Here is a 26,186-nt window from a genome sequence, read left to right as displayed (position 1 = left end):
GCAATTTTGCACCATTTCCACAGGATTTGAGGGGGGTTGTCAGGGTGCTCACACACACACACACACACACACACACACACACACACACACACACACACACATGGATAAGAGAGGTGAATAATCCCATGGGTACAACGGTGTGACAACTTATTTCACTTTGAGTAATAGTCTTGGTCATTAGGAGTGACGGGGGATCCCCTAAAGGAATTCAGCCGCACGGAAAAGCCATGAAGCTCAAATGTGAGCTATTAAATAGATGAATTTTAGAAAGGAACTTCCCTGTCATGACCTTCCCCCAACCTCTTTCGCTCAATGTCAATTATCTGGTGGCTGTGGCTCAGTGGTTAGAGTGCTGGACTTCGATCCAGGGGGTAGCAAGTTTGAGTCCCACTGCAGTCAGCATGTCATTGTGTCCCTGGGCAAGACACTTCACCCCAAATTGCTCCTGTGGAGATTGCCCAGTACTGAATGTATGTAAGTCGCTTTGGATAAAAGCATCTAACAAATGTAATGTAATGTGCTTCATTTGCAGAAATGATTGGTACCCATTCCTGCAAAAGTCATTGATGATTTAGAATTACACAGCATAATGTGAGATGGCAATATATGGGGGTATAGGAAACCTAAAGAAATACACATTGAATCCCTATAAAGACATACATATCTGTGGGAGAAACTACTGTGTAGTGGGAGTCACCGACTCAGCAAGGAGACACGGGGAGAGCTGGAGCTCTGATGTCAAACACTGATGGTTTATTTAGGAGCTTCGGCCGGTGTATTCACAAAACAAGTCCACGAGCCAGAGGTTCTGACTTCACGGTAGAGTTGCCACGTCAATTCTGAAGAACTCAACCCCAGACCCATGTATTTAGCTAGTTCAGAGAGAATAATCAACATTGCGCATAACAACATAGAATCATAACACCTCTATCAGCTGACGCCAACAGGCAGGAACAGGGAGACAAAACACTGAGAGCACAGCAGCCAAGGTTACAGGTGCGTGTGCTCAGTCAGGACAGTATGAACTGATAAACTGGGCCAAAGTTTTGGGCTTTGGAAAATATTTCCCCAACAATATCTGCATCTGTTCATCAGAGAACGTATTTAGGCAATGTTTGACAGAGGGCTTTCTTATGTTCTTATAGGCGTGACGGCAGATGCCGCTCTGTTTTAAGACAGCTTCTCTTTAAGCTTTTCTTTTCATGTGGAAAATTAAGTATGGCATTTATGATGCTGCAGAATATTTAACATAATGTGCTTTACGTCTGCAGAGAATCTACACAGATTCCTCCATAATTTCCCAGTAGACACCAGCCTTTCAGAGCTCAGGAAAGTCATGCTATTGATCTGGAGTTTAGCTTCCCTTGGTTTAGAGCCATGTGGTGTTGTCTCTGTCCTTATACTCAAAGCCTCAAACTTTGAGGCTTTGAATATAATCAAAGGTTTGATTTTCCACAGTGTTTGTACAGAACAAACAAGATACAAGTTGTCAATACAGCCAGATGGTTGTTTGACCTTTGGACAGAACCAGGTTAGCCAGTCGCCCCTGTTTGAAAACTGGTTGATAAGATAGTGGTGGTTCCTCAGGTCCCATATGGTCTAGCGGTTAGGATTCCTGGTTTTCACCCAGGCGGCCCGGGTTCGACTCCCGGTATGGGAACTGGAGTTTTAGGGTGAGAGAGAGTATGAATCCAACACTGATCTGTTTTCTTGGAGCAAGACTACCTTAAATGATTTGGAGACACCTAAACGCGCTTAATATCTCAACAAAACAATGACATGTCGATGGGCCTTTCCAATTTATCGGGGAACACAAAACAGATTATCATGAAAATTAAGTTAGCTCGTTATTATGATGTTACCTCTTTGGTGTTGCAATTCTAAATCGTTTAAGGAAAACACAAAACTCTGTGCAAAACAAAACCTGCAGACTCCTACTTTGGTTGTTGTAGCCAAAAGGATCTGGCTCATAGGGAGGTCGATGACCTGGTGAGGACGCAGGTGGTTGGCTTAGAAGTGAAGGGGCGAGCACAATAACAAACCCACCTGAAAGGTGAGAGTGAAAAACACTTGAAATAAAGGTTTTATGAAAAAAGACATTAAATGAAAAAATTGATCATGACATTTCATTTCACAATATCTAACAGAGTTAGGTAATTTATCTAATAATTAAATACTTGGGGCTCCAGGCGTTTTATGTAGTTTGCTGCTTGTCTTTCATTTTAGCCTCCATCCTCTCATTCACAATTCTCTCACTATCTCCCAACTCACCCAGTTTTGTTCTAACCTCATTAAAACTCATTTGCTAATGAATGCAGATTTAGGCTCATTCTGAACAACACAACCATCTATTCAGGATCCAAATCATTTCTGAGCATGGCTAATGGGCTGCTAGAATTCTTTTAACTGCAGTTGAAAGCAATGTTAAGTGTGGGAATCAAAATCCTTTCTCCTGAGACTAATAGTAGGAAGCACAATAGCATCCTCTTGATCTATCCTCCAGCATGTTTCCCTCTACACTGCGACTCCTCCGTCATCTGACTCATCCATTGCTCCTTTCTCTGGAGGAATTATGCTAATCAAGGCAAGCCAGATACTGTTAAGCATCAGCAGTATCCAGTGAGATGTGGTACAAAGATAGCCTATGAGCATTTCTCATTTTCAGCTAATTATAGCCCCTCTCGCCAAATGGTAGCATACTTAACTGACTGGGGAGTATCCCTTTGATCTTGAGCCATCATAGATCAAGTATTGGAAGAAAATAAATCCATACATTTATGAGCAGAGGAGCCAATGCATAAGTCCCTCATCAATCTTTTCTGCCATTTATTTTCTTACTTGATGATATTTATAAATGATTGCTGATTGCAGAGTAAGATGATAAGATTGATACCACTCTTCATGTATGATGAATATATAACTGGAGTAGGTTTTTGTAGCTTATCTTAGCTTTCCTTAGCTTAAAAACTAGATACAGGGATATACAGTTAGCCCAGCTCTGTCTAAATATAACACAATTTGCAAAGCAGCACCTTATAGCGCAAGTGCCAAACAGAAAGTATAACAACACAAAATAAAGGATTTAGCAAAATAAAAGACATTCATATAGTTTCCTGGATTCCTTTGCATGCAGGGGCCTTTAGGTTGGCTGACAATTGTTCCCAGACAAGAAATGTTCAGGCCCATTTCAGGCTTGATTCTCCACAGTGTTTGTACAGATCAAACAAACAAGATACAAGTTTTCAATACAGCCAGTAGCTTGTTTTACCTTTGGAAAGAACCAGGTTAGCCAGTTTCCCCTGTTTGAGGTCTAATTTGTAAGATAGTGGTGGTTCCTCATGTCCCATATGGTCTAGCGGTTAGGATTCCTGGTTTTCACCCAGGCGGCCCGGGTTCGACTCCCGGTATGGGAACTGCAGTTTTAGGGAGAGAGAGAATATGAATCCAACCCTGATTTGGTTTCTTTGAGCAAGATTACCCTTACTGATTGTTGGCACCTAAAAACGGTTAACATGTCGACAAAACAACTAAATGTCAGTGGGCCTTGTGCCTGTGTCTGTAAATTAACAACCTAGTGACAAATTGAATTCCCCCAAAGGGATTTAAGAAAGTTATGCCTCATATTAACTATATACAAGAGGTATTAATCCTCTCTTTTAATCTGTTCGAGAAAAAGTGTATTTTTGATTATGATATCGATGATATAACAAGAATTGTCTCTGAGAAACTTTTGCCAAATTATAAGTCTGATAAACTGATATATAGCTTAACTTTCTTTACATTTGTACTCATTGCAGAAAACTATTTTATTGAACCCATACGATTCAAATCTGCTGCAGACATTTAAAACATAATTTCAAAACACTTCAGGTAGAATAGGTAAATACTATACATTTCGTATAAAGGCTGTTAAACACAGCTTACCGTGTGCACACAGGGCTGCTAAGTCATGTGTGCATCTGTGTACATTCAGGCCAAAGTGTGTGTGTGTGCGTGTGTGCGTGTGTGTGTGTGTGTGTGTGTGTGTGTGTGTGTGTGTGTGTGTGTGTGTGTGTGTGTGTGTGTGTGTGTGTGAATCATTGCAACAGGAGTGCTATGGATCCACAGAGTTTCAATGAAGATTAAGAACAGTTTCCAACCGTCCAAACGCCTTTCTCCACTCTAAAGACCCATCTGACAAATCCAATCCTCACAGATCCACATTGAATGAGATGCACACACAGTTCAATCAATATCCTCTGTTTCTTGGACAAGCTTGTCAAGGTCATGCATGCAGTAAAGCCTTTGGGTGATACATAAAAAGATGAGTGATAGGGCATTGAAATGCACTATGGTAGATAGAAGCTTAAAGTTGTATTTATTTATAAGATATTGAACTGGAATAAATTAACATTATGAAAGTCATTGTGATCTCCAATATCATATTAGCTGTCTCCTGCAATATTGGCACAAGGCAAGGTGAGGGATGATGAATGAGGGGATACGAAAGCTAATCACTGCTAAATAGCACCTCTAGGATTTTGGAAATATTGAGAAACTCTTTTCTATCCTACACAGCTCAGACGGATGTGTCAGTAAGCCCCATTATTAAATCCACAAAGGATATTTGTCTCCATTTTATGGTGGTAACATTTCAAAATGTTCAAAGCAAACAATCTGTCTTTGTCTAAAAGAAACATCTTAGCAATTTTCTCCATATAATAATATGTTGCTCCCCATATATACAGTCTATGGTTGCTCCTAGCAAAGGGAGATTAACCCATTTCTGTTTGTCTCTTTGGGACCTGTGTTTTAAAAATGAGAAAATGTGTTGTTTTCTTTTCAGCACTTTGCCTTGATATTTGTTTTCTTTTATATGGAAATCAAGCATCGGACCATGGAGTTTTTGGTGTGAAGGAGAAGTAACTTGTACATTATTATCTGTATTTTACATTACATTACATGTTACTTATTAGACGCTTTTATTCAAAGTGACTTACATACTCAATACTGTGGGCAATCCCCACAGGAGCAATTTGGGGTGAAGTGTCTTGCCCAGGGACACAACGACATGCTGACTGCAGTGGGGTTTGAACCCGTGACCCCATGATCCGAACACCTACGAAATATCTATCATTATTTTTGCTCCCGTAACAGATATTGTATATTATATAATAGAGATTGTGAATTGTTTTATAATACTCAAATAACATCACCATGAGACTGAAAGAAAGCATGACAGCAGTCACATTATTTGGATATAAGATTATGTTTACACATAATAATTAATATAATTATGTAATGTGGATCTATTGATGTTACAGCATGCACATGAGTCAGGTCAACAGAGTGAGTCTGCTGCTAAGTGTAATTTGGCTTTAATACGTTTGTATCCTCACATGCTATTTTCTGTTGTTATTTCAACTATGATTTCAACGTGAAAATAGCCCTGTATTCTCTACACATTATCAACTATAAACTGCATAAACAGATAGTTTATTTTAAATTAACTCATCTTATTTCAATCAGTGTTAAAACAATAATTACATTTGAAAATACCAAGCAGTGTTCTTACTTTGCATGTAGGCTGTCAATCCTTTTTTACAAATCATGAATTATGCGGTTTCGTCACAAAGGGATTGTCCTCCTCGGCCACCGTGTGATGTCGTGGCGTTTGCTATGCACTAACTCACCATATTTACTTGATTACTGTTAGCTCTCATTTCTAGGTTATTCGGTCTACATTTGTTTACGTACACGTTACATAAACCACCGGACAGTGTTACCGTCAGCCTTTCAAGATGAGACGCGCTGGTGCGGGTAAGAGACAGACGGACATGTTTAATTTAAAGCTAATACCTAGCTTGCTGGCTAGTTAGCAAACAGCTAGCTCACGTTAGCTAATGTTGTTGATATTGTAGTGAAACGTTACAGGGCTAATTTACAGTAAGGACAACATAGCCAACCGATTGTGTATTAATTATCGTTTCATTCAGGTGAAGGAGGCCCTGGGAATTATGTAGCAAGTGGCTACAGTGTGTATGAAGAGGAAAATGAACATCTACAGGAGGGATTGAGGTCTAAAGTCCACGCTTTGAAAAGTGTAAGTAACTAAATGTAGTTGATTAATGCTTTTATATTTGGTTTAGCAGAATATACTGCACATGATCTGTGTAGTCCACTCTGATAAAGGTACATTTTGTTTTTAGCTCATCTTATTACGATACGATATACTTTATTGTCCCCGTAAGGACATTTGTTTCTATTTAACATGTCTATAGTTTACTTGTTTTTTCACTATTATTATTGTTTTTGTCTTGAATATATTTATGTTGAGCTGTTGAAGGAGCTTGGGACTTAATACTTTCATTGCCAAACTGTAACTACATTAGCTACTGTGCATATGATTCATATTTATTGTTGCTTGATATTAACAGCTTACCATCGACATTGGGACAGAAGTCAAATACCAGAATAAAATGTTGGATGAAATGGTGAGTTTTACTTTCTGTTCTTTCTCTTCCTGAACAATGTTAAAACACTGCATAAGAGTATGTAACTGGTGGAAGAGCTATTCAGAGTCAAAGTTAACATACTACAATGTAACGTTTTACAATTAAAAGTCCAGGATTAAATTCTTATGTACAGAAGTATTGACCACAAAATAAGAACTAACAAAATGTATTATGAATGGCATGCTATAATTTGATTGTTTTATTCATAGATTATCTGGAAGTATAATTTAAATGTTTCTGCTGATGGAGAGAGAGAGAGGTTATTTTAACCATGTTATACTGTTGGTTAATTTTTATTTAATCAATTATATTTAAAAGTTCATGTCACTTTAAAAAAAAAAAAAAAAGCTCAAATAAATGAAGTGGATTAAAAAGGACGCTTTCCCCCTCTCAAACCGAGCTGAGTTCAGTCATTGAACAGTGCCATACTGCTCCAAGAGTCACTGGAGTAATCTCGGGTCTTCGTGTTACACTATGTTTGTTTGCTGCTGGCCTGGACTTTAAACTCTCTATATCCCTCTTTCCCACACTAGGACTCAGACTTTGACTCGACGGGCGGCCTGCTGGGTGCCACCATTGGCCGAGTCAAGCAGCTGTCCAGAGGCAGTCAGACCAAGCTGCTGTGCTACATGCTGCTCTTCTGCTTCTTCGTCTTCTTCGTCCTGTACTGGTTCATCAAGCTGAGATGATAGGAAGACCCAGTTGAACTTCTTTACTCCTCATCTTCATCCCCAGCCTGTGCCAATGCTGATGGATCAAACCAACATAATGCTGATGAGAACATGCAGGGATTTTATTCCTCAGCTACACATGTGCCCATGTATCTGAGAATTTCAAAATCCCAAATCCTTCTGACGCTGTATGATTGAATCCTTACAAATAAACCACGGTCTAAATAATGGACCACGTGAAGTAGGTATCTGAAGTATGCGCAATTGGTGTACTTTATCAGCCAATTTACAACTGATACTCCTGTGTCAATAACCTTAATGCAGTCATTAACACATTGTATGGTAAACATGATCAAATGGTAAATCTGTCATTAAGTTATAGAAGGCCACTCAAAGCCAATAATCTAGTCTTTTTGCTTTTAAGAATGAATGGATAAAGTACAACATTTGGCATCCATACATAAATAGATAGTATTGTTCTTTGTTTTATGTTTATTGTAAAATATTTGTAATGTAAATAAACACATGTTATGAGATGAATTGAACAGTGTCAGATTTAAATACTGAGAAAATCCGCCGAAAACATACACAATTGAACTCGTTCTTTTATTATTTTTATAAATTTGTCATTGACACACAAACAAAAGGCATATTATTTCTTGGGATATTTATTGTACAAGTTCTAGCACATTATTTTCTTCACCTATTCTATAAAAATAGATTTAGTCTTTTAACTGACTCATCACATAGCAATACAATTAGGAAGTTCACATGTTCATGAAAACAAAACAGGAGCTTCATTATTCTGTGTGTTTAAATGTCTTTTGAACTACATACAGTTCAGTCAAAACAATCAAAGGCAAAATGCAAAACTAACATGCTTACATAAGTCAAGCATCTTAACATACTGCACTTGGGTGTTTGTGTTAAGCAGTTCATTGGAAGTGATTAGCACAATATCAGCAGTACAGTAGGCGGTGATTGCATCACTTCTTGGGAAGTGTGTCCATGTACTTGCAGATGATTCCCAGCATAACCTCATCAGCGCCTCCACCAATCGACATCAACCTGGAATCTCTGTAGAAAGGACCAGACATATACAAACAAACAGTCAGATACAACACTGAATCCTCTTGAATTTTCTCATGACTCAAAACTATTGTCTAAAAGCTTCATGAACATATGAAAGACATTTTCCACGACCAACTTTGAGCTCTGCTGGTCCTTCTGTCATTCTTGTGATCCACAAATGACATCTCACTGTGGAGCCATGGACTTCATTCAGACCAGTATAATGATGGAAAAGAAAAGTATACTGAGAGAGGGAGCCATACTTTCAGGGATGGATCACAAAGTTGACAAACGTGGCCTCCTACAAAACGCATTTCTTTTAAAGTTCGAGGAGCAGGACTGAGAAATATGTGGTAGATTGAGGAGACTACCTTAAAATACATTGTGAATGAGGACAAATGTTGAAGTAAGCCCCATGTACAAAACACTAATACACAGCACACACATACTGATTATTTATTTATAAGTCATTTGTTTCGTTAGCCTAAACGTGATAATGTTTATCAAAAATGTCTAAAAAAACAAAAAAAGGAGATTACTTTATTCACATGAACAATGGCTTCAATCAGGTTTTCACGGTCGTACATCCTGAACCCCTCGTTCAGCTGCATTATTTACCCCATCAGTAGATGTTAGCACAGCATAACATAAGGTTTAAAATAATCTGAGTGAAACTGTTACTTGATTGAACACTGTATAAAAATGAGGATACTCGAAGCCCAACAGTGCACAGCAGGAGACTGAGCCAAATTGTGTGCTTTCAAAGATTATTATGACTTGATTACATGCTATGTTTATGCAGCAGCCATCACTCAATCTGATTCTCACCATCTGGTTTAACTTCTCTTAAAAAAAGACATGGACCACAAGCTTTATCTAGCTCCTGCCAACTGGTGAGGTTGCTCTTACCATGGAAACATTATACCCTCTAAAAAAGCATAGTTGGCAGCCAAATGTAACCTTAGTTGGCTAGCAACGGGTGTTAGTGACTGGTGCTGCTATGTCATGGTTTTTTGCAGTTTGTTTTCTTGGATGAGATGAAAAATGCAACACAAGGGTAAAAAATAATTGAATTGTGGTAAATGCTATAAATCACAGTGATGGAAAACACAGGAAACTCATTTTAAAAACCAGATCAGTGAACATTACTAGACTCACCTGTAAAATCTGCTAACCAGCACGTCACTGGTGAAGCCCATTCCTCCCCAAAACTGGAGGCAGCTGTCGCCCACCTCCCTGGCCAGGCGGCCCCCCTTTAACTTGGCCATGGATGCCAGCTTGGTGACATCATTGCCTTTAATGTACAATGCTGCAAAAAAATAAAGAAAATATGTATTGAGAAGGTGGATACAAAGGCATTATAAAGAATGTCGAGAGGAAAACAAAGACTGTGAACAAATGATGTTCAGTTCCACCGGTGGCTGATCAGTGCCTCTATTTATTTCTCTACGTACCCTCCAGAGAAAACATGTGTGAGCTGTTTATTTCCTGTTGAAATGTGTGTAAAATGTGTGTGTGTGTGTGTGTGTGTGTGTGTGTGTGTGTGTGTGTGTGTGTGTGTGTGTGTGTGTGTGTGTGTGTGTGTGTGTGTGTGTGTGTGTGTGTGTGTGTTTATCTACCTGTGCCAAACAGATGCAAGCTTTCATCTGTTTCTGGGCATGCAAATCGGATGAGATAGAATTCACTCAAAGCTGGCCGCCAATGAAGTGGTTACAAACACGATGAGAAAATCACAAGACCTTGAACACACGCCCGCCAGATGCACCCTCGTATTCTAAAGCACTAGCGATGTATTTTGAAACAAGTGGGTATGAGCCAGTTTTTTGATGGGTTTTGAAGTTATGCCAAAAACAACTGCAGTGTGCAAGAGCCATTAATCGTTTGATACCTTGAGCTCCTCCTGTCTACAAGTGTCCTTAAGCAAAACACTCACCATTTGCTCCATAGCAGGAGTTTGAAATGTATGCTAAGAGATTAATGCATCAACACATAAATAATGGTATTACACAGGGAGGATTACATTAGAATAGCTCTTGATGCCTTTGAAAATAACAAAAAAAAATCTTCTTTACAAAGCAGAGACCTAAACTTGAGTCAAATTCACCAGTTCGGGCAACTTATCCAGGAAATTCTTGTTGTTTCAGAAATATAGCAGCGAGCCATTTTGATGCCAAGCAATCACTGTTCTGTCTACAGCCAGCCAGCCATATTGTTGTTTACTGTTACATTATCACTACTAAGCTAGCATATCACTCTCCAGCCAGCACTGTTCCCTTTATCTTCTAACCCAACCTGCTGCATTGTACATATTACAAATTACAAACTGAAGGCTGGTTTGGCTTTCTCATTCTTCTTGCATTGCAGAGTGAACCGTGGCCTTTCATACAGAGTCTTCAGTCTTATCTAATGTATTGAGTGCCACAAGGACAGCTACATGCATTTATTTGGAAGGATTTTCTTAAAATACTGCACATCTAAGCAAGCCTGTTGGATATGCAAAGGGGTAATTATGCATGTAAAGAAGAGACGGATGATAAAGGTCACCTATTAGGCAAAATAAACTTTTTCATGTCTTTTACACATCAACATGTGTCCCCTCTGTGTAAAGAGATTCTGAAAGTTTCAGGAAAAAAGATTCACTCGCTTTTTGTCCTGATGCATTTTATTTAGAATATTGAAAATGAGCTGATCAGATTTGTCCACTTTTATGATGTCATAACGATTTGTTGGCTTTGGTAGCTTAACCATAGCCCCCCCCCCCCCCCCCACACACCTTATCACCTGAATCTCCTCCTAGAGCACCATTGTGTTCTTTTTAACCAAATCTCTCTCAGAGGGGCGTGGGGAGTGGCTCCTTATTTTCATCTAAAGTAACAGACAGAGAATCAGCACTTTTGAAACAGAGGGGATTATGGGATGCTGAGACATGTTTTGTATATATCTGAGAGCTATAATATATTGATGAAAAACAGTATAAAATGGGACCTTGAAAACAACAACATCAACACTAATACAAGTCAGAAACACACATATTTGAAAACTACATATATGTACAGTATATAATACTATATTGATGTATGTGCCTTAAGAATAGAGAGGGACAAAAGGTTATTCAGCTTCTGCAGCAAACACTACCAAGCTATCATTATGGTTCACATGTCTGTATGTAAAGTGAGCCCACCTGTAGCGCTGTGCAGGAGAGCGCGCAGCAGCTCCACCTCAGTCTGCAGCTCGGCCAACCTGAAGTGAACTGACTGGTGGTGGAGGACCGGCTGCTTGAAGATCTTCCTCTGCCTCGTGTACTGGATGGTCTCCTGAATAACGTTCTCCATCATGGTCAAGACTGGATGTGTAAAGATAGAGGGATAGAGAATTACTACTAATGCTGCTGCCACTTGAACTGCATGCATGTCTGTGCTTGCTTCTCATTTGTGCCTCTGATTTATGATATAATGCACAAATGTTTGACAGGCAAGACGCCTCAGATTTAATAGAAGCATATCAACTTTCCCTTCTCAGAAGTCGTTTCTTACAAGTTCTTCCCAAGAAAATATTGATGCATGTTTGCTAACCATTAACAAAAGCAAACATCTGCTTTGCTACAGAAGATAAATGGCTTATAATAAGTGACTAAAACTCCCAAATTCTTGGAAACGGAAATGATCCAGTATTATAATCTGTCCAATCTACTGCTCGATCTGTGTGGGGTGGATGAGACTTAGTAAAAAAACAGGGGAGAGTGAAGGATGAGGGGAAAAGTAGGACAAAATGAAGTCTGATTACTGGATATTGCTTGGGGTAGTGAGAGATTAGCTGTAAGAAGGGCTCACTCACTATTGGCCACTGCCCAGAGCCTCTCTTCCTGGAACTGAAGCATCTGATAGGTGAAGCCCATGCCTTCCTGGCCAATGATGTTCTTGCAGGGCACGTGAACGTCATCGAAGAACACTTCAGCCGTATCCGATGACCACATGCCGAGTTTCTCAATCTTGCGAGCGATTTGTACTCCTACAGAGGGGAGGACAGGAAACAGGCACACTTATAATAACAAATGCTAGTATCCATAGACCGGATAAGGGCCTTCTGAAGAGAGGGATTTTGTGGTAAAATGTGGGAATATAATGTGTTTTAGTAGGATTTGAGGGCTGTTAAATCTACTTGAATCACAAAAGATGAATGTGAAAGGCCTTCTGCTTTGAATGGAAAACACACACATAGCAAACAGACCACTACCTGGCAGGTTCATGGGCACACAGATGAGGGACTTGTTCCTGTGTGGGGGGCCGTCACTGGTGTTGACAAGCAGACATATCCAGTCAGCCTGGGTACCGTTGGTGGTCCACATCTTTCCCCCGTTGATCACATATTCATCGCCTTTTCTCACTGCCTTGGTCATGATACCTGAATCGATGTATGGTAGAGCGTGTAAATGGAAGGGGAGAGGGAAATTGGTTAGATGAGTGGAAGGACATAAGGTTAAATGAAAAGTTTCAACGGATGAATAATCTAAGAAATAAAACCATGTTTAGGAGCAGAAAGACACACCAGTCTAAAGTTTAAAGCTGGTGTTAAGTTTAAGCGTGAATCATAATACATACTAATACAAAAATGCACAAAGTTATGAAGTTTGGCCTATATACAGAATGTACAGCATGGGACCCTTGTCCCCTGAGAGAACATTAGTGCCAGATTGATTGTAAGACTGCTGATTTCTGGCTCCTCCATCATTTCCGCAGCCTAAGCTCATTTCAAATGGTCCTTCAGAAGCTAAAAAGGAAATGATGTGATAGATGAAGGAGAGACGTACTTGAGACATCAGAGCCGGCTCCGACTTCACTGACTCCGAGGCACGCCACTTTGTCCCCCATGATGGAGGGAAGGAGAAACTCTTGCTTTAACTCAGCTGAGCCAAACCTGCAAACACACATTAATAAATAACTATTTAATCAACTAACAATACAGTCAGTCCTAAGTTTTCTGACATTACAGTACTTTCTACAGACTTCATTGTCAGGCTACTGTCTAATAAAAGTTGTGTGAAACTTTTGTTGTACTGTAGAGCAATAGGTTGTGTGCAAACAGCACTGCCATTTTTGAGGCAATTACATTTCCAGTGGGACAGAGGAGGGAGTCTTATCCTGAAGCTCAAATGGTATTTTTTTTTCTGCAGCTCTCTTAGCACTTCGACCTCGTTGCAAGCTAGTGTGGATCCCCTAATTAAACTCCGGAGACTCATACAGTCTGTTCAACTGAAGTCTGTCTTGTGTCACCAGCAGCTGTTTAGAAGCAGAACAATATCACAAGCCAAGGCCCTACATGCGTGAGACAAACAATGACCAAATATACAATAACAATACCCTCAAGGGAGTTTAACTTTAATATAACCACTAACACATGATGCCCAGTTGAATAGGGCCTGGACAAAATACATTTGGTCATAATTATATTTACAATTGAGAAATCCTTGTAGAAATGTCCATATAACCAGTAAAAAAATAATATGGATGTGGATTTGGTTATAGGATTTGTAGCACTGTCTATAACATACATTCTTGCTTCATGACTTTAAGTGCCTTCAGTGCAATTCACTGCTTTTAAAGAGTGCAGCCTTTAAATTCATTGTTGTCAATGATAGACCAATATAAATGCACCAAATAAACACAAGCTAAGAAAAGCTGAGGGGTGAAAGAATGAGATAGATATGTCTGCAAAGCTGGAACAAATAATGAAAATGTCTGAAGTAGCGATGCTTCCTTTATTGCTAAGACATTGGTTTGATTAGAAAAACTCAAGTTTCAAACACAAGGTAATAACTGCAGGGTAATCCATGTCATACATACTATGTGCTAATCAGTGAGGGATAGCAATTCATGCTAGCTTTTTATAGCCTCATTATAAAAGATGTCCATGTAGGGAGACTTTTTAAAGAATGTATTGTAGCCTGAGTCAATCATTAGTTGTCCTTCTGATAAGAAAAATGCAGAGGTGGAGGGAGATAAGTAAAGCTAAATGTACAGTGACGTGTCTCTAACCCAAACTAATGGGAATTGTGCTCACCTACAGTAAGACCCATATCAGCAGATTCGTAAAAAAACAAACACATTTCCTTGTTTATGGGAAGGTACCTGGCCAGTGCAGGAGTGGTCATGTCAGTCTGCACCCCGATCGCCATGGGGATGCCTCCGCAGCGGATGTGGCCCAGCTCCTCTGCAACTGCCACACTGTAGCTGTAGTCCAGACCCAGGCCTCCATACTCTGCACGGGACAAAACACACACTCCTTCAAGGACAGATCGATGCTCTTGTGTGGAAAATTGTGTTCCATACTTATTTTAATTTGAAAAGAGAAGTGGACCTTTACCAATGTGAAGAACGGCTTAGAAATGTTGGTTTGGACATAACTAACCCATCACTTAATTCTCCTCTTAAACTAGCCTTGAAAAAACCATCTTACCCGTTATCTCTGTAATAACCTCGCTGCCTAACATGTTTATGTCAAACCCGTATTCTGAACCGTTGGCACCGGAGCATGCACTCAAATTAATTACAGGATGTTATCATTAATTGCGCTTTCTGTAATTACGTGTAAAAAGCACTGCCGGGAGGTCAGCAGCACGGTGGGTCACAGTCATCTCATCTCTTTGGCTTAGTACACTTTTGTTCTCTTAAACAACCCATTTACTGAAAAAAATATCTAAATTGATGTCTATTTCTTTTATTCTGGCAGTAGAGGCATTTGCAAAGACCTTAGGGCCTTAATGGGGTTGAACAGTGCTCTATAAGCTATGTTTAAAACACCACTTTCTGTCAGTTATCCTCATAGAGCCATCTATTTTCCTTTCCTCTGCCTTTCATCATCAGTCGGAGCATCTATTGTGAAATGAATAGGGTGTTTTTTTAATACTAATATACTTAGTGCTAAGACAATTTTCTGTCTACTACTAGTGGAACTTACTGTAGCTAGGTAATGTGCTCGCTTTTATTCTGCGTTTCTCTTTAAGTCATTAGTGTCGAACACACACACATTCAGACCCTTTCAAAAACAAAAACAATACGAAATTGAAGTCTGTTTGCAGTGAATTTTTGTTGACATTATCATCCAATGCTAGCAAATGTAATCTGACAGTTATTCATCTAGGACAAATCTCTTGATGATAACGCCAAGTCAGCCGAAAGTAACAAGACATTTGTGAAGGGGTCGTCAATGTCCTGGTTTTCCCTTGACTAAATACAGTATGCCAGGTACTGGATGATGGATACTAAAACTGACTGACAATGAATAATTATCAGCGAGTTTACCACATGGAGGCCTGCACTCCAGCATAGTGGTTTAATATCACCTGTCAGGCTAGTTATCGAATAACGGAAAGCCGTCTGGCAGACTGTCAGAGAGACACAGGGAGGGGAAGAAAGAGAGCACAATAAATGGGGACAGGGAGAGAGGGACCTTTATTAGTGGGACCAGCAAAAACAAGGGAGTAGGGGAGTCTAAAATAAGAGGAAGTAGGTGCAGCTGTGCAGCGATAAGTCTCTGAGCGCTGGAAACCCTGCGGTGGATAATGTGGACTAAGGGAAGCACCAAGGTTTATCCCACTTTAAGCAAAACAGCAGGCTGTCTGTTTGAACAAGCAAGCAGGAGAAAAACAAACACAATTCTGTCATAAATGTCAAACCTTTACACATGTGTTTCTACTGAACACCAGATGTTCCTCAGCTAGGCTCTCATCGGGTGGAAATCCATATGAAGCTCATATTGAAGGATTGAGATGAGAACATTTCAAGATGCAGACACTGCATATGTCGAGTAAACACTGTTTTCCATCTTATTTGATCAGGGACACAAGTGATGGTAAATCGGGGATGACAACATGGGAGAGATTGCCGATGAATCACTGCCGTTAGCTTAGATCCATGATAATTCGGTATAATTAATACAATAGACATAGGTGTAATTACACTATTAGTCAACCCATGAATGCATGCATCACTAACACAGTGTGATATACTATAACATCTGAAAAGTAACTATCATGCATAGAAGTAGTAGTCGTGAGACAGGGCAACAGCCTTGACACACAACTTTCCAACAGGTTATTTTTCAAAAATATTAGTAGCAAAAATATGTTAAAGGGAAAAGTATGCAGGCTGCCAGGGTCTATCTGTCAGGCAGGAGACAAGAGGCCATTGCCATGGTGTGAGCAGCGGATACTTCTCTCAGAGCAGAGGAAAACAGGCAGGGAGCCAGGGGTCATCTCTGTCTTCTCCCTCAACGTGGCTGCCTTAGGAAAACTTCCTGTTCTCTGGTTTTTATGTTAATAGTGCCTTTCCTTGTACATGGAAAAAGTGAAAACTATGTGTTGAGTGTTCATGTCAGGGGATTAAATAAAGGGACGTGCTGGATATGTCCAAAGCTGTAAACAGGAGCGTTAACTTTGTTGCTTGGCGTGAGTCCATTAAGTCCACTGATAGTGCTGTTTTCCCAGTATTTTAAGTCATCCATGCCCACAGAGCATCACTGAGAATTAACTGGGATAACCGGGTTGTATTCTTCTGCCAACCAGTCAGTCCAAAGAGTCATGCCTTCATCATTACCAGCGGCAACGCTGGTATTGTTTTTGCCCTGAGGTTCTGAGTGTGTGTCATCTACAAAATGTGGTCTTGGAGACACCTTCTGTAGCAGAGACCACCACAAAAGTTGGTTTGCCAGGTGTTTATATATCTGTCTGTGAACACATTTGTCACAGCGATAGCAAAGGTGTGAACATTTGCACTATTTTGAGAATCAAAATAAAGGACAAGTAAGAAGAAGGTTTTGGTCAGATTAACGGTGCCATATGTCTTCTCCAAAAACCTTTTTATATATTGTAAGTACATAATAAAAGCTCACCACATGTTGCATGTTTTATTTAAAAAATAAACATTGTTTGTAGGAGATTGTTTTGATTGTATTTGGTGTTGAGTTATTCTCACATTCCGCCTGATTAATCATTTCTCCATTGGCCAGACTCCTAAATCCCCATTCCTGTAAATCGAGCCTCTAGATCAATTAACTCAGAGCAGAATTCTTTAAGAGTTTGCTCCATTAGTCAGCACCGCAGCGAGGGGACGTCTAGTTGTACACTATCCCAAAGACATATAATACCATAGCAACTTAACTGCTCAAATTATTACAGATATCAAGCCAAATGTGGCAGGATGATCAATAGATGCCAGATTCAATAGTGTGGTAACTGAGCTCAGTCTTTATGAATACTGTAATATTCAGCCTTTATTGTCATTATTTTGAAGGCTTTTCCATTTTTAGTTGTAAAGACGAGAATCAGTGGCTATTCTCTGTAGTGCAAGTGTGAGAGGTAAATGCATACTGAAACATTGCAACCCAGACATTTGTTTGTACACATTTACCTCAGGTAATCCACCTGATAATGCAGAGTGTCTTCCTCTGAGCTGCATCTCATCTCTAATCCTGCCAACTAATGCTTATCTCTCGTCTACTCAGCACATTTCAATTCCTTTCCTTTGACCTACAGGCCTGTGGTGCAATCCTCTTCACCGAGCTCAGTGCTCAACATTATTGTTCACACCTTTGGTTTTTCTCAGCATCCAATGGAAGAACAGCTATAATACTGTAGCACAACAAATATTAGAAGTGGAAAAGATAGCGGGATAAATAAATCTATTACAGCGGGAAATAATAAGGGAATATGAAATTACTTTAAACTATAAATCTCTGCAGTTGATGGTCAAACATTTGCCATAAAAATCCCTTTATGTATTCAGAATGATTTCACACACAACTATTTTGTGGTCCTTAACTTTGCAGAACTTATTCCGCTCCATCTCTTACCCCAGCAGGGACACAGCTGGGTACACATCTGGAAATGGGATATATAATATAGCAGACAGCTGTTGTGGGATGTTGCTGTGACACCCGCACCCATCAACACAGTGGGAACATTTCTGAAGCCGAGCGACTGTAATGTATGGCTGAGAAACAAAGGGAAAATGAATGGGAAGCGACTACAGCTGTGAGAAAGTAATGCCACATGCTCCTTGAAGCGGAGATGGTCACTCTTTGATTCACCTATCCCCTCAGAACTATTCTAACCACAACTGAAATTATGTTTCTGAGTGACATTTATTCATGTGTTCTTGGATTAAAAAATGAAATCCTTAAAGGCAAGGTCTGAAGACATGTTACTGATTTATCATGGGAGTTTTTGCAGTGGCAACAGAAACAGCACGGCCCAACAACATATATCATGTGGACTGAGGCATAGGTTATTAATCTGTTGTCATATTTGAATGGATTACAAACTAAAATGCCCTAGAGTACAAATAGACTCAAGGTCTGAGCCAGAAAATGCCCCTTAAACACTTCCAGAGCCATGGATACACATGTTGCAAACACATGCCAAACATCTCTGTTTTTTAACAGTTTTATTCTCTTGACTTCTCAATAAAAGGGTTAGCACAAAAAAGCTAATCGTTTCCCCGCAGGATTATTATCTTCTTCACTGACATAAAAAGGCTTCTGGGTCTCTTTATCAAACCAACCTTTTCCCTAACCACTCTGCTACAGATAATGCCACCCAGAAACACTCACTAAATTAATGAAACCGTTATAATTGTTCAGAAATCTTTCTTAAGGTTTATTACAAAAAACACTCGCATTTAGCTAATCCTGAATTCCTTTTTTATGATTCAAGTGGAGTAGTTGGATTTTATCCCAGGAGGCACAGTAAGTCAATTACAGACCTGAAGAAGACACAGGAATCCAAACATACTAACTCAACGTCATGCAAAAATCTCAAGAACAGAAGTATTGAACTTTATCTTGGAGTCTAATCAACAAGCAACTGCGTCACCCAAACGTTCTGTGTATGAAAATTAATGTTTAATAAAATACATTCTTACCAACTGGTTTGTTGACCCCGAGAAAGCCAGCACTTCCTAAGGTCTTAAAGACTTTATGGGCTGGAAATATGCCTTCTGCTTCCCACTGCTCCACGTGGGGGTTGATCTCCTGGTCAATGATCTAGAACACACACACAATAAGGTACAGATATGTTACTGTATGTTTCTGATAGTGTGTGCATGGTCTTTGTTTGTTTATCATGGTGAATTTGAAGCATAACCACGCATATTTGTGCATTTTTACCGTGCCAAAATGCACATATTTCCTTGACTTCTTTCTTTTTTTTACCCTCTTTGTACGACAAAGAATGACAGCCCGGCTATTTGATCTCCTGTCACGTAAATACCACCAAGCAGATACCCATTATGAGTGAACACACACACAATGACTGTTATACATACACAAGTTTCCTGCTGTGCAGTGCAAATCTCTATTTAAACCTATGTAATCTATCTTCAGCAGACAGCGTTGAAAGGTTTTATATATCAATGAATAGAGAGCAGGCTGGAAAGTTTTAATATATGGGAAATTCGTTATAATGACAGCAAGGCATGCTATTTTCTTCATATGCATGTTATCAGTCCCCTACTGATAACCAAGGCTTGGCTTGTGACACACAATATGACAGCTGCAGGCTGAGAAAACAATGGCAGGGGTTTGGCCTTAATCCCAATCTATGCATTTAGGAGCGGAAAAATAGCACTAAAAACTAAGGCATAACAGAATCCAGTAAAAAATTATGGTAACCCAAGTTGTCCAAAACAACTTGCATTGCAAATTACACTGAGGGTTTTGGGGATGATTGGTTTTTAAGAGCTGACACTGATGGAGATGACTGAAGTTGTTGGTATAGTGCTGACAGCTTTGCATTCAGCCATTCAAAAGCCAATTTTTTAATGATCTGTTTCCTCCGGTATTTTTATTCTTGGCAGGAGAGAAAAACCTCTAAAGTAACATTTAGACCATAATGCAAAAATAAAGTGCAGTACTGAAACCACACGAATGACATTCCTTCTGGGTTGGCAGTCACTTTATCTATTCAGCCACTGGCATAGACAGCCGCCTGGAAATGAAAGGTGACTTCATTATATACGTTAAGAGGGGAACAAAGAAAATATGTGTGCAGTTGTGGTTAATGAATGATTTTCTCTCTATAGGAGGTGAATGTCATTAACCGGCTGATACAGTATCTGAATTTGATCATTTATATATCTCTAAATGAACCAGCTTTTCGCTAATTTGATTCAGTACTAATGCAAAAAATAATGACTTCATATGTGAAGAACAAATAGATTCTGGTAATCTCGTCACAGAATTTTACATAATAATCTTGAACAGTGAGAGCCTCTTTTGTCTCTACGCCCAATTGAAATGCTTTGTGCTTTATCAGTGTTTATCACTAGTGACTGGTTAGGTGAGTCATGCCCAAAAGATCCACAGGGAGTTAATCGCAGGTTTGCAGCCTGACATTGGACTGAGTGCCGTGACTCATTTCGAGCACCTGGAAGTGGCCCACAGCTGGAGAAGCACTTATGAATCTATTGAGACACTCATACGGTGTTATTTCTACTGGAACTCACACAGGATAGGCAGTGGATCTATAGTGTGGATTAAAGTTCATGTTTTATTTTCTTGCCAATTCTTATAACAATTCAACTTTAAACAGCAGGCTTTGTCAACAGGAAGCTTTAGTGCACGGGACGTCAACAACCGTTTCTGCTAAATAATGTTGGTATTTTGTGCTTTACCCGCTATTATAACCAAATAAATTAGAAAATGAAATATATGAGCTGTGACCTGCCTTGTCTGCTTCTCCAACTAAAAATAAAATGTCCTCCAACAAATGGATTTGCACTTGTGTGCCAGAATTATATAAACAACAGCTTTTTTATTGGTTTTATTTACTTCAATGCATAAACTATTTTAATGGACCCTGGTTTCCCATTATAATCTGCTCCACAATGTGTTTCTCTGCTCAGTACAATATGCTCTAAATCAGGGGTCTCAAACTCAAGGCCCGGGGGCCAAATCCGGCCCGCGATTTCATTTTATGTGGCCCAGCAAGAGCTTGCAAAGAATATAATACGTTTATTATACGGTTACATGCACCTTTACAGAAGCAGGTTGCCCATAAACTACATGTCCCATAATGCATCTCGTTTTGTGACATGCACACTGAAGAGACTTGCAATTATTTGCCATGGACTTCTGCTTTCAGACATAGTTAATTACTAAGTTATTATCCTATCCGATAATAATCCAATTCAGAGGCAATAATGTAATATAATACATTATTTTATATATATATTATATATTTATATAGTTACAACCGGGCCTTTGAGTGCAACCTTTATGCGAATGTGGCCCGCGATGAAATTGAGTTTGACACCCCTGCTCTAAATGGAGGGTAAAGCCAATGAAAAGTAGTGATTAAATCAAAATAGGTTGCTAATGGAAATAGGAAACATCAGCTCCAAGCGTTGGCCAATGAAAGGAGTTTAATGAGCCATTTGAAATATAGTGTGAAATATAAAAGCTATTTGATTATTCTTTCATGCAGTTTAGATTCAATTTCTGCCTGAGAGTGAAAGCACGACCATCAATGAGGATAAGACCTGTGTTTTGCCATTCAAACTAAAAAAAACAAAGTGCTGAAGAAGAATTAACAGGTTCTTTCCAGGATTGCAAAAGTGATGCACAAACTTTTTATCTTTCCAAAACACACAACCAGTCGGACAGCCAAAAAAAACACAGTGGCTGAGGAATATCTGAATATGAGGCCGACAAAAAAACATGGACATCATGTTTTCACTGCTCAAAACAGAAGACAGGAACTACTTTCAAAATATATGGGGTAAATAACTAGCTTTTTAAAAAAAATCTGTATAAATCAGCTAAATGAACGTCCAACACAAGATACAGCATTTTAAAAAAACTGGTCCCCTTTAACCTGCAATAAACTCATCTGGTTTCAAAGGTCGAATCATGTGAGGAAAAGGGAGGAAAGAGAAGCTGCTGGAAAGGGAAACCAAAAGGTCATTAGGGAGTATGTCCACATCTCTATTGTGGACTATTTGTGCTGCATACCAGAACAATCATCACACCGTCAAGGACAGGGTCAAGGTCACCAGGCCTTACAAAATGTCCAGACTGGCACAATACATAAAGACTGGGCTTCTCTCAACCAACCCTAACCATTGTGTTAAAATGGGTTTTCTTTAATACATATAGATTTTAGTACTTAACACACTATGTGTTAGAGCTAGGACCATATATGGTATTATCAAGACATTTTGTCAATTACTGTAGGTTCGGAAAATGTGACATTCTACACTGTAGTGATATAAATCAGCTCTCAGAGATTTCTCTGGTTGTATTATATATTTATTTTTTTTACATATGAGGCAATGTTGCAAATGGTTAACAGGGCTACCGAGATCTACTGAATGATTTATTAAATGTGAAGTACATGTTCTTACATTTATTTTCAAGTAAATCATTCAATTGATCAGCAAAAGACAGATTCAGACTCCAAGTCTAGGATGGATCACAATACGTGTGAATGTAGAAGAAACTATACTCATAAAGCAGGAATCAAACTTATAATGTATCAAATCAGTTCATTAAAGAGTGTGTCCAGTTAGTGGGTTTATAGCATAGATGAAATACTGGTAATGAAGTCACTCGCAAGCAAGAGGAAAATAAACTACCAAAGCCATCATCTATCGAAAGGTTCAACCACGAGAAAGCAGTGAACAGCTAGGCCTCAACATCACTATATCCTGATATATTTTAACCAAGAGTAAACTATTTCAAATCAACATATGAATGAATAAGGCTGCATGATTTAAGTCATATATTGGTATTTTTTGCAGGAAAGTCAAAAGTATTCAGGCAAGAAGAAAGTTATATTATTCACAAGCCAATTGTAAAGGATGGAAACATAAAAAGGTAATTTGTTGCTAGTAGCACAAAACATAAACAAAGTAAAGAAATACAGCCCACCTGCCAACAGTGTTCAGCCTACAATAGCTTTTAGTGTGTGTTGGGGAAGTCTGAAACCATGGGAGGCCGCATGTGAGGATGCTCTTCCTAGAAGTGCTCAGGAAAACTCTATTGACTCCATGTCCTCATTAATGTCAGAAGCTGACCCCACACACTCTCTCACACACACTACAATTGTTTGGCTGGTTTGTATATGGGAGACTGGAAGCCTGACTAATTTCTTACTATGGGAAGTTGTTAGTCTAATCTATAAATGAGCATCATGCCACACACACACACATACAGCCAATTTAACAACATTGTATGTGGCCCTACGCCCTCCCCACCCATTAACAGAAGATTGGTAGTGGAAACATTGGCACGATCAACATCTGACCTTGGACAGTCACTTAAGGATTTCCTATAACCCTATTTGTATAGCATCTATAAACACACACTATTCTACAGTGAATTCTTTTAATAAACCTCAAGTTCCCTTTCCTGCACTGCCAACATATTGTTCTGCATTTCCTTTTCACATTTTCATGCTTCCCATTATTCCCAGTGCTCGTTTATTTTCAACCTCCAAGCATCCTTTTGAAGGTTTAGTCACACAACAAGCTTCCCCCCATTTACCGCAACATCTTTCGCTCCCTGCCTTAAATTAGACACTTGTTATTTCTGCAGTCTATGTCTCCAAAGTCTGTCTAGTAATATGTATCCCAAATGAGTCATGCTGATTACTAATTCTTGCTTTGATATTTTACAACTGTAATTTGCAGCTTCTGATATTTAGCTTTTCAAAAATAAAAGCTCTGCATGTCACAAATCAGTAACTAATATAGCTGAAAAAGGAGAGGCACACTGAGTTTAAGTGGAAGAAGCTGGGAAACAGAAAACATGAGTAAGACCTTCGCCTTTGAAACCAAATTGTTCTCAAGCAAATAGAGAATAGACTGCTGCTTGAGTCACTAACAAAAGCATTACATACTACTGGAGACATCAGAGTAAACACTAAAGAAATAATCCATATGCCTTCTATTCTAGGATTTTGAAACAAAAGTAGCAAATTTAAATTAAACAGCCATTTTACACTTTTAATGACCAGAATATTGCAGGGTTTCATCAAGCAATGCCATGGGAAAATACAAATTATTATATCATTGTGCTGTAAAACAGAAAGTGGGACTCACTTTCCATTTTTCCCAAATTACACAATCTGTTTTTATACTGAATATTTTCTAATCAGACAAAGTCAATGGCCGGAAGAAGAATAACAAATGTGCAGTTTCTATATAAGGGAGATGCAACATACTATTCAGTGTCCAAAAAGTCCAAACATCAGATCTGCTTTGGTTAAATCCCATTGACCAGCCCTACTGGCTTGATAGGAGATTAAATCTGAATGTCATGGCCCAATCAGTTGTCAAGCCACGTCAAAATGTGTTTAGGTCTACAAATAGTCCCCAAATCCTCTGGTATCAGAACATTTCCCACACTTTATCAGCACTTTACTGTCATACTAATATAAATATCGTTTTATAGGAAGAACACATCTAATTTTGACCTCTAAATCAACCTAGTCTAATATTGTTCAGCCAACATCAGTCTCTGAAACACATGTTAAAGCAACAAAACTTGTTGCAGTATTCATTTTTAAATTGTTCCGGGAAACTCCTACGTGGTCAGGCTTGACCACAACTACTAATCTTCATTGAACATAGTTTGTGCATCCAGCCCTATCACACAATGACTGCTGCCATGACACCATATGTTATCTCAAGTTGAACTGACTAAAGTAACCAAAGCTTAAAAATAATCTCAGTGCCAGAGCAGAGATGACATTACCCAGGTAGGACATGTGGGAGTGAAGTATGGGTCATAAAAACACTGAGTCTGTGCAACAACAAAAAACACGTTATTATTTGTATGTTTGGGCAGTCATTTGAGGATGAAGACAGCTTTCCAACAGTGCTAGCAACGTACAAACTTATGTTTAACTCAGTGAAGCCATAACACAATCAGCTTCTGCAGACACCACGACAGTTCAATGAAGGGTACCTATATAACAAGCTAACAAAGTGACCTTTCACCCACTCCCATTATAATGTAGCTGCGTCATACAGCTACTTTAAGCATAATAACACTCCTGCTTTCTAACAACACACTTGGGTACTACAATATATCCACCTGTCACCTTGTTACCAAAGATAAACCTAGCCTTGTTTTCATGGTAATGCCAAAGGATGCTATGTTGTTAGCAGTCATGTGTTACCTTTCTGAGGGACTCCTTTAATGCAAAGTGCTCTTGTGTGTAGATTAAATGGTCACCCGCGATCTCTGGGGCACTGGGTGTTACAGGTTTAGATGAAACATTGTCCGACAACGACCGGACACCAACAGAGGAGTTGAATTTGTAGAAAGTACGGCTGTTGAGTAGCAGGTTTAAACGGAGAGCTCCTTCACGCAGCGCCATGTCTGTTGACAGCGTGTGCGCATGCGCAGTCTGTGAATGTAACTTTCACCTACTTTGAATTTTGGGTTTCTTCCGAGATAAAACATTAATCCAAATGGGAAATGTTAATGTTGGTAATGTTTGATTTCCCGTCAGCTTCAGTCATGTAGGGAAATACCCCTACTAGATAAAGATACAATGTGTAACCCAGTAGTTGAAAAAAGCTTACTACCACTTGCAGTTTATAATCTATTAAAGTAGTGGTTCCTCCCAGTATGAAGGAAGTTGGGGGAATCATACTTCTTCTGCACTAATACACATGTGTTTTATTTTCTGTAATCATTGCTAATCTCTTGGTAAATCCTAGAGAGTTTTTCCTCTTCAATATTCATCAGAGATTGAATCACAGAACAAAGCTTTGTTAAATATAATAATCTATGGAAGGAAATATCCTTGTTTGATGAAAGTCCTGCAATGTATGACTAAGAGTCACAAATAGACATGCTTGTTTTAAATAGATCAAAAGACAAAACAACTGTCTTAAAGGATTGGTAGATGTGCATGTTTTTACCCATGAAATATGTTGTGCTTTTT

The 26,186-nt window shown here is 39.1% G+C and overlaps 2 protein-coding genes and 2 non-coding genes across 4 annotated transcripts; 3 read left to right on the top strand and 1 right to left on the bottom strand.

Moving 5' to 3' along the window:
• Positions 1-1,588: 1,588 nt before the first annotated feature.
• Positions 1,589-1,660, top strand: trnae-uuc (transfer RNA glutamic acid (anticodon UUC)). The gene has a single exon. It is a non-coding gene; the product is annotated as a tRNA-Glu (tRNA).
• A 1,681-nt stretch (positions 1,661-3,341) lies between these two features.
• On the top strand, positions 3,342-3,413 carry trnae-uuc (transfer RNA glutamic acid (anticodon UUC)). Its single transcript has one exon. It is a non-coding gene; the product is annotated as a tRNA-Glu (tRNA).
• Positions 3,414-5,582: 2,169 nt separating this feature from the next.
• Positions 5,583-7,705, top strand: bet1 (Bet1 golgi vesicular membrane trafficking protein). Its single transcript, XM_010774647.1, has 4 exons — positions 5,583-5,799; positions 5,976-6,082; positions 6,417-6,473; positions 7,028-7,705. Exons 1-4 carry the CDS (start codon positions 5,781-5,783, stop codon positions 7,181-7,183), a joined length of 339 nt encoding a protein of 112 aa, XP_010772949.1. The 5' UTR covers positions 5,583-5,780; the 3' UTR covers positions 7,184-7,705.
• A 49-nt stretch (positions 7,706-7,754) lies between these two features.
• On the bottom strand, positions 7,755-25,634 carry LOC104948442 (probable acyl-CoA dehydrogenase 6). Its single transcript, XM_010774646.1, has 9 exons — positions 25,413-25,634; positions 19,153-19,273; positions 14,362-14,491; positions 13,044-13,150; positions 12,470-12,637; positions 12,071-12,244; positions 11,418-11,579; positions 9,395-9,545; positions 7,755-8,242 (listed from the first exon to the last, which is right to left on the bottom strand). The coding sequence occupies exons 1-9, from the start codon at positions 25,611-25,613 to the stop codon at positions 8,152-8,154; spliced, it is 1,305 nt and encodes a 434-aa protein (XP_010772948.1). The 5' UTR covers positions 25,614-25,634; the 3' UTR covers positions 7,755-8,151.
• Positions 25,635-26,186: the final 552 nt, after the last annotated feature.

This window comes from Notothenia coriiceps, unplaced genomic scaffold (assembly GCF_000735185.1).
Source record: "Notothenia coriiceps isolate Sejong01 unplaced genomic scaffold, NC01 NC01_scaffold00014294, whole genome shotgun sequence".
NCBI lineage: Eukaryota > Metazoa > Chordata > Actinopteri > Perciformes > Nototheniidae > Notothenia > Notothenia coriiceps.
The sequence above is the reverse complement of the archived record's forward strand: the minus strand, read 5'-3'. Positions and strand labels throughout refer to the sequence as shown.

Bases quoted from the DNA above. Each gene is read 5' to 3' on its own strand.
- bet1 (XM_010774647.1), top strand. The intron at 6,083-6,416 runs GTAAGTAACTAA...TGATATTAACAG, and splicing joins AAGTCCACGCTTTGAAAAGT to CTTACCATCGACATTGGGAC. The intron at 6,474-7,027 runs GTGAGTTTTACT...TTCCCACACTAG, and splicing joins ATAAAATGTTGGATGAAATG to GACTCAGACTTTGACTCGAC.
- LOC104948442 (XM_010774646.1), bottom strand. From the start codon at position 25,613: ATGGCGCTGCGTGAAGGAGCTCTCCGTTTAAACCTGCTACTCAACAGC. The intron at 11,580-12,070 runs GTGAGTGAGCCC...TTACACATCCAG, and splicing joins GCTCTGGGCAGTGGCCAATA to TCTTGACCATGATGGAGAAC. The intron at 8,243-9,394 runs GTGAGTCTAGTA...TCCTTTCTACAG, and splicing joins CTGGTTAGCAGATTTTACAG to AGATTCCAGGTTGATGTCGA.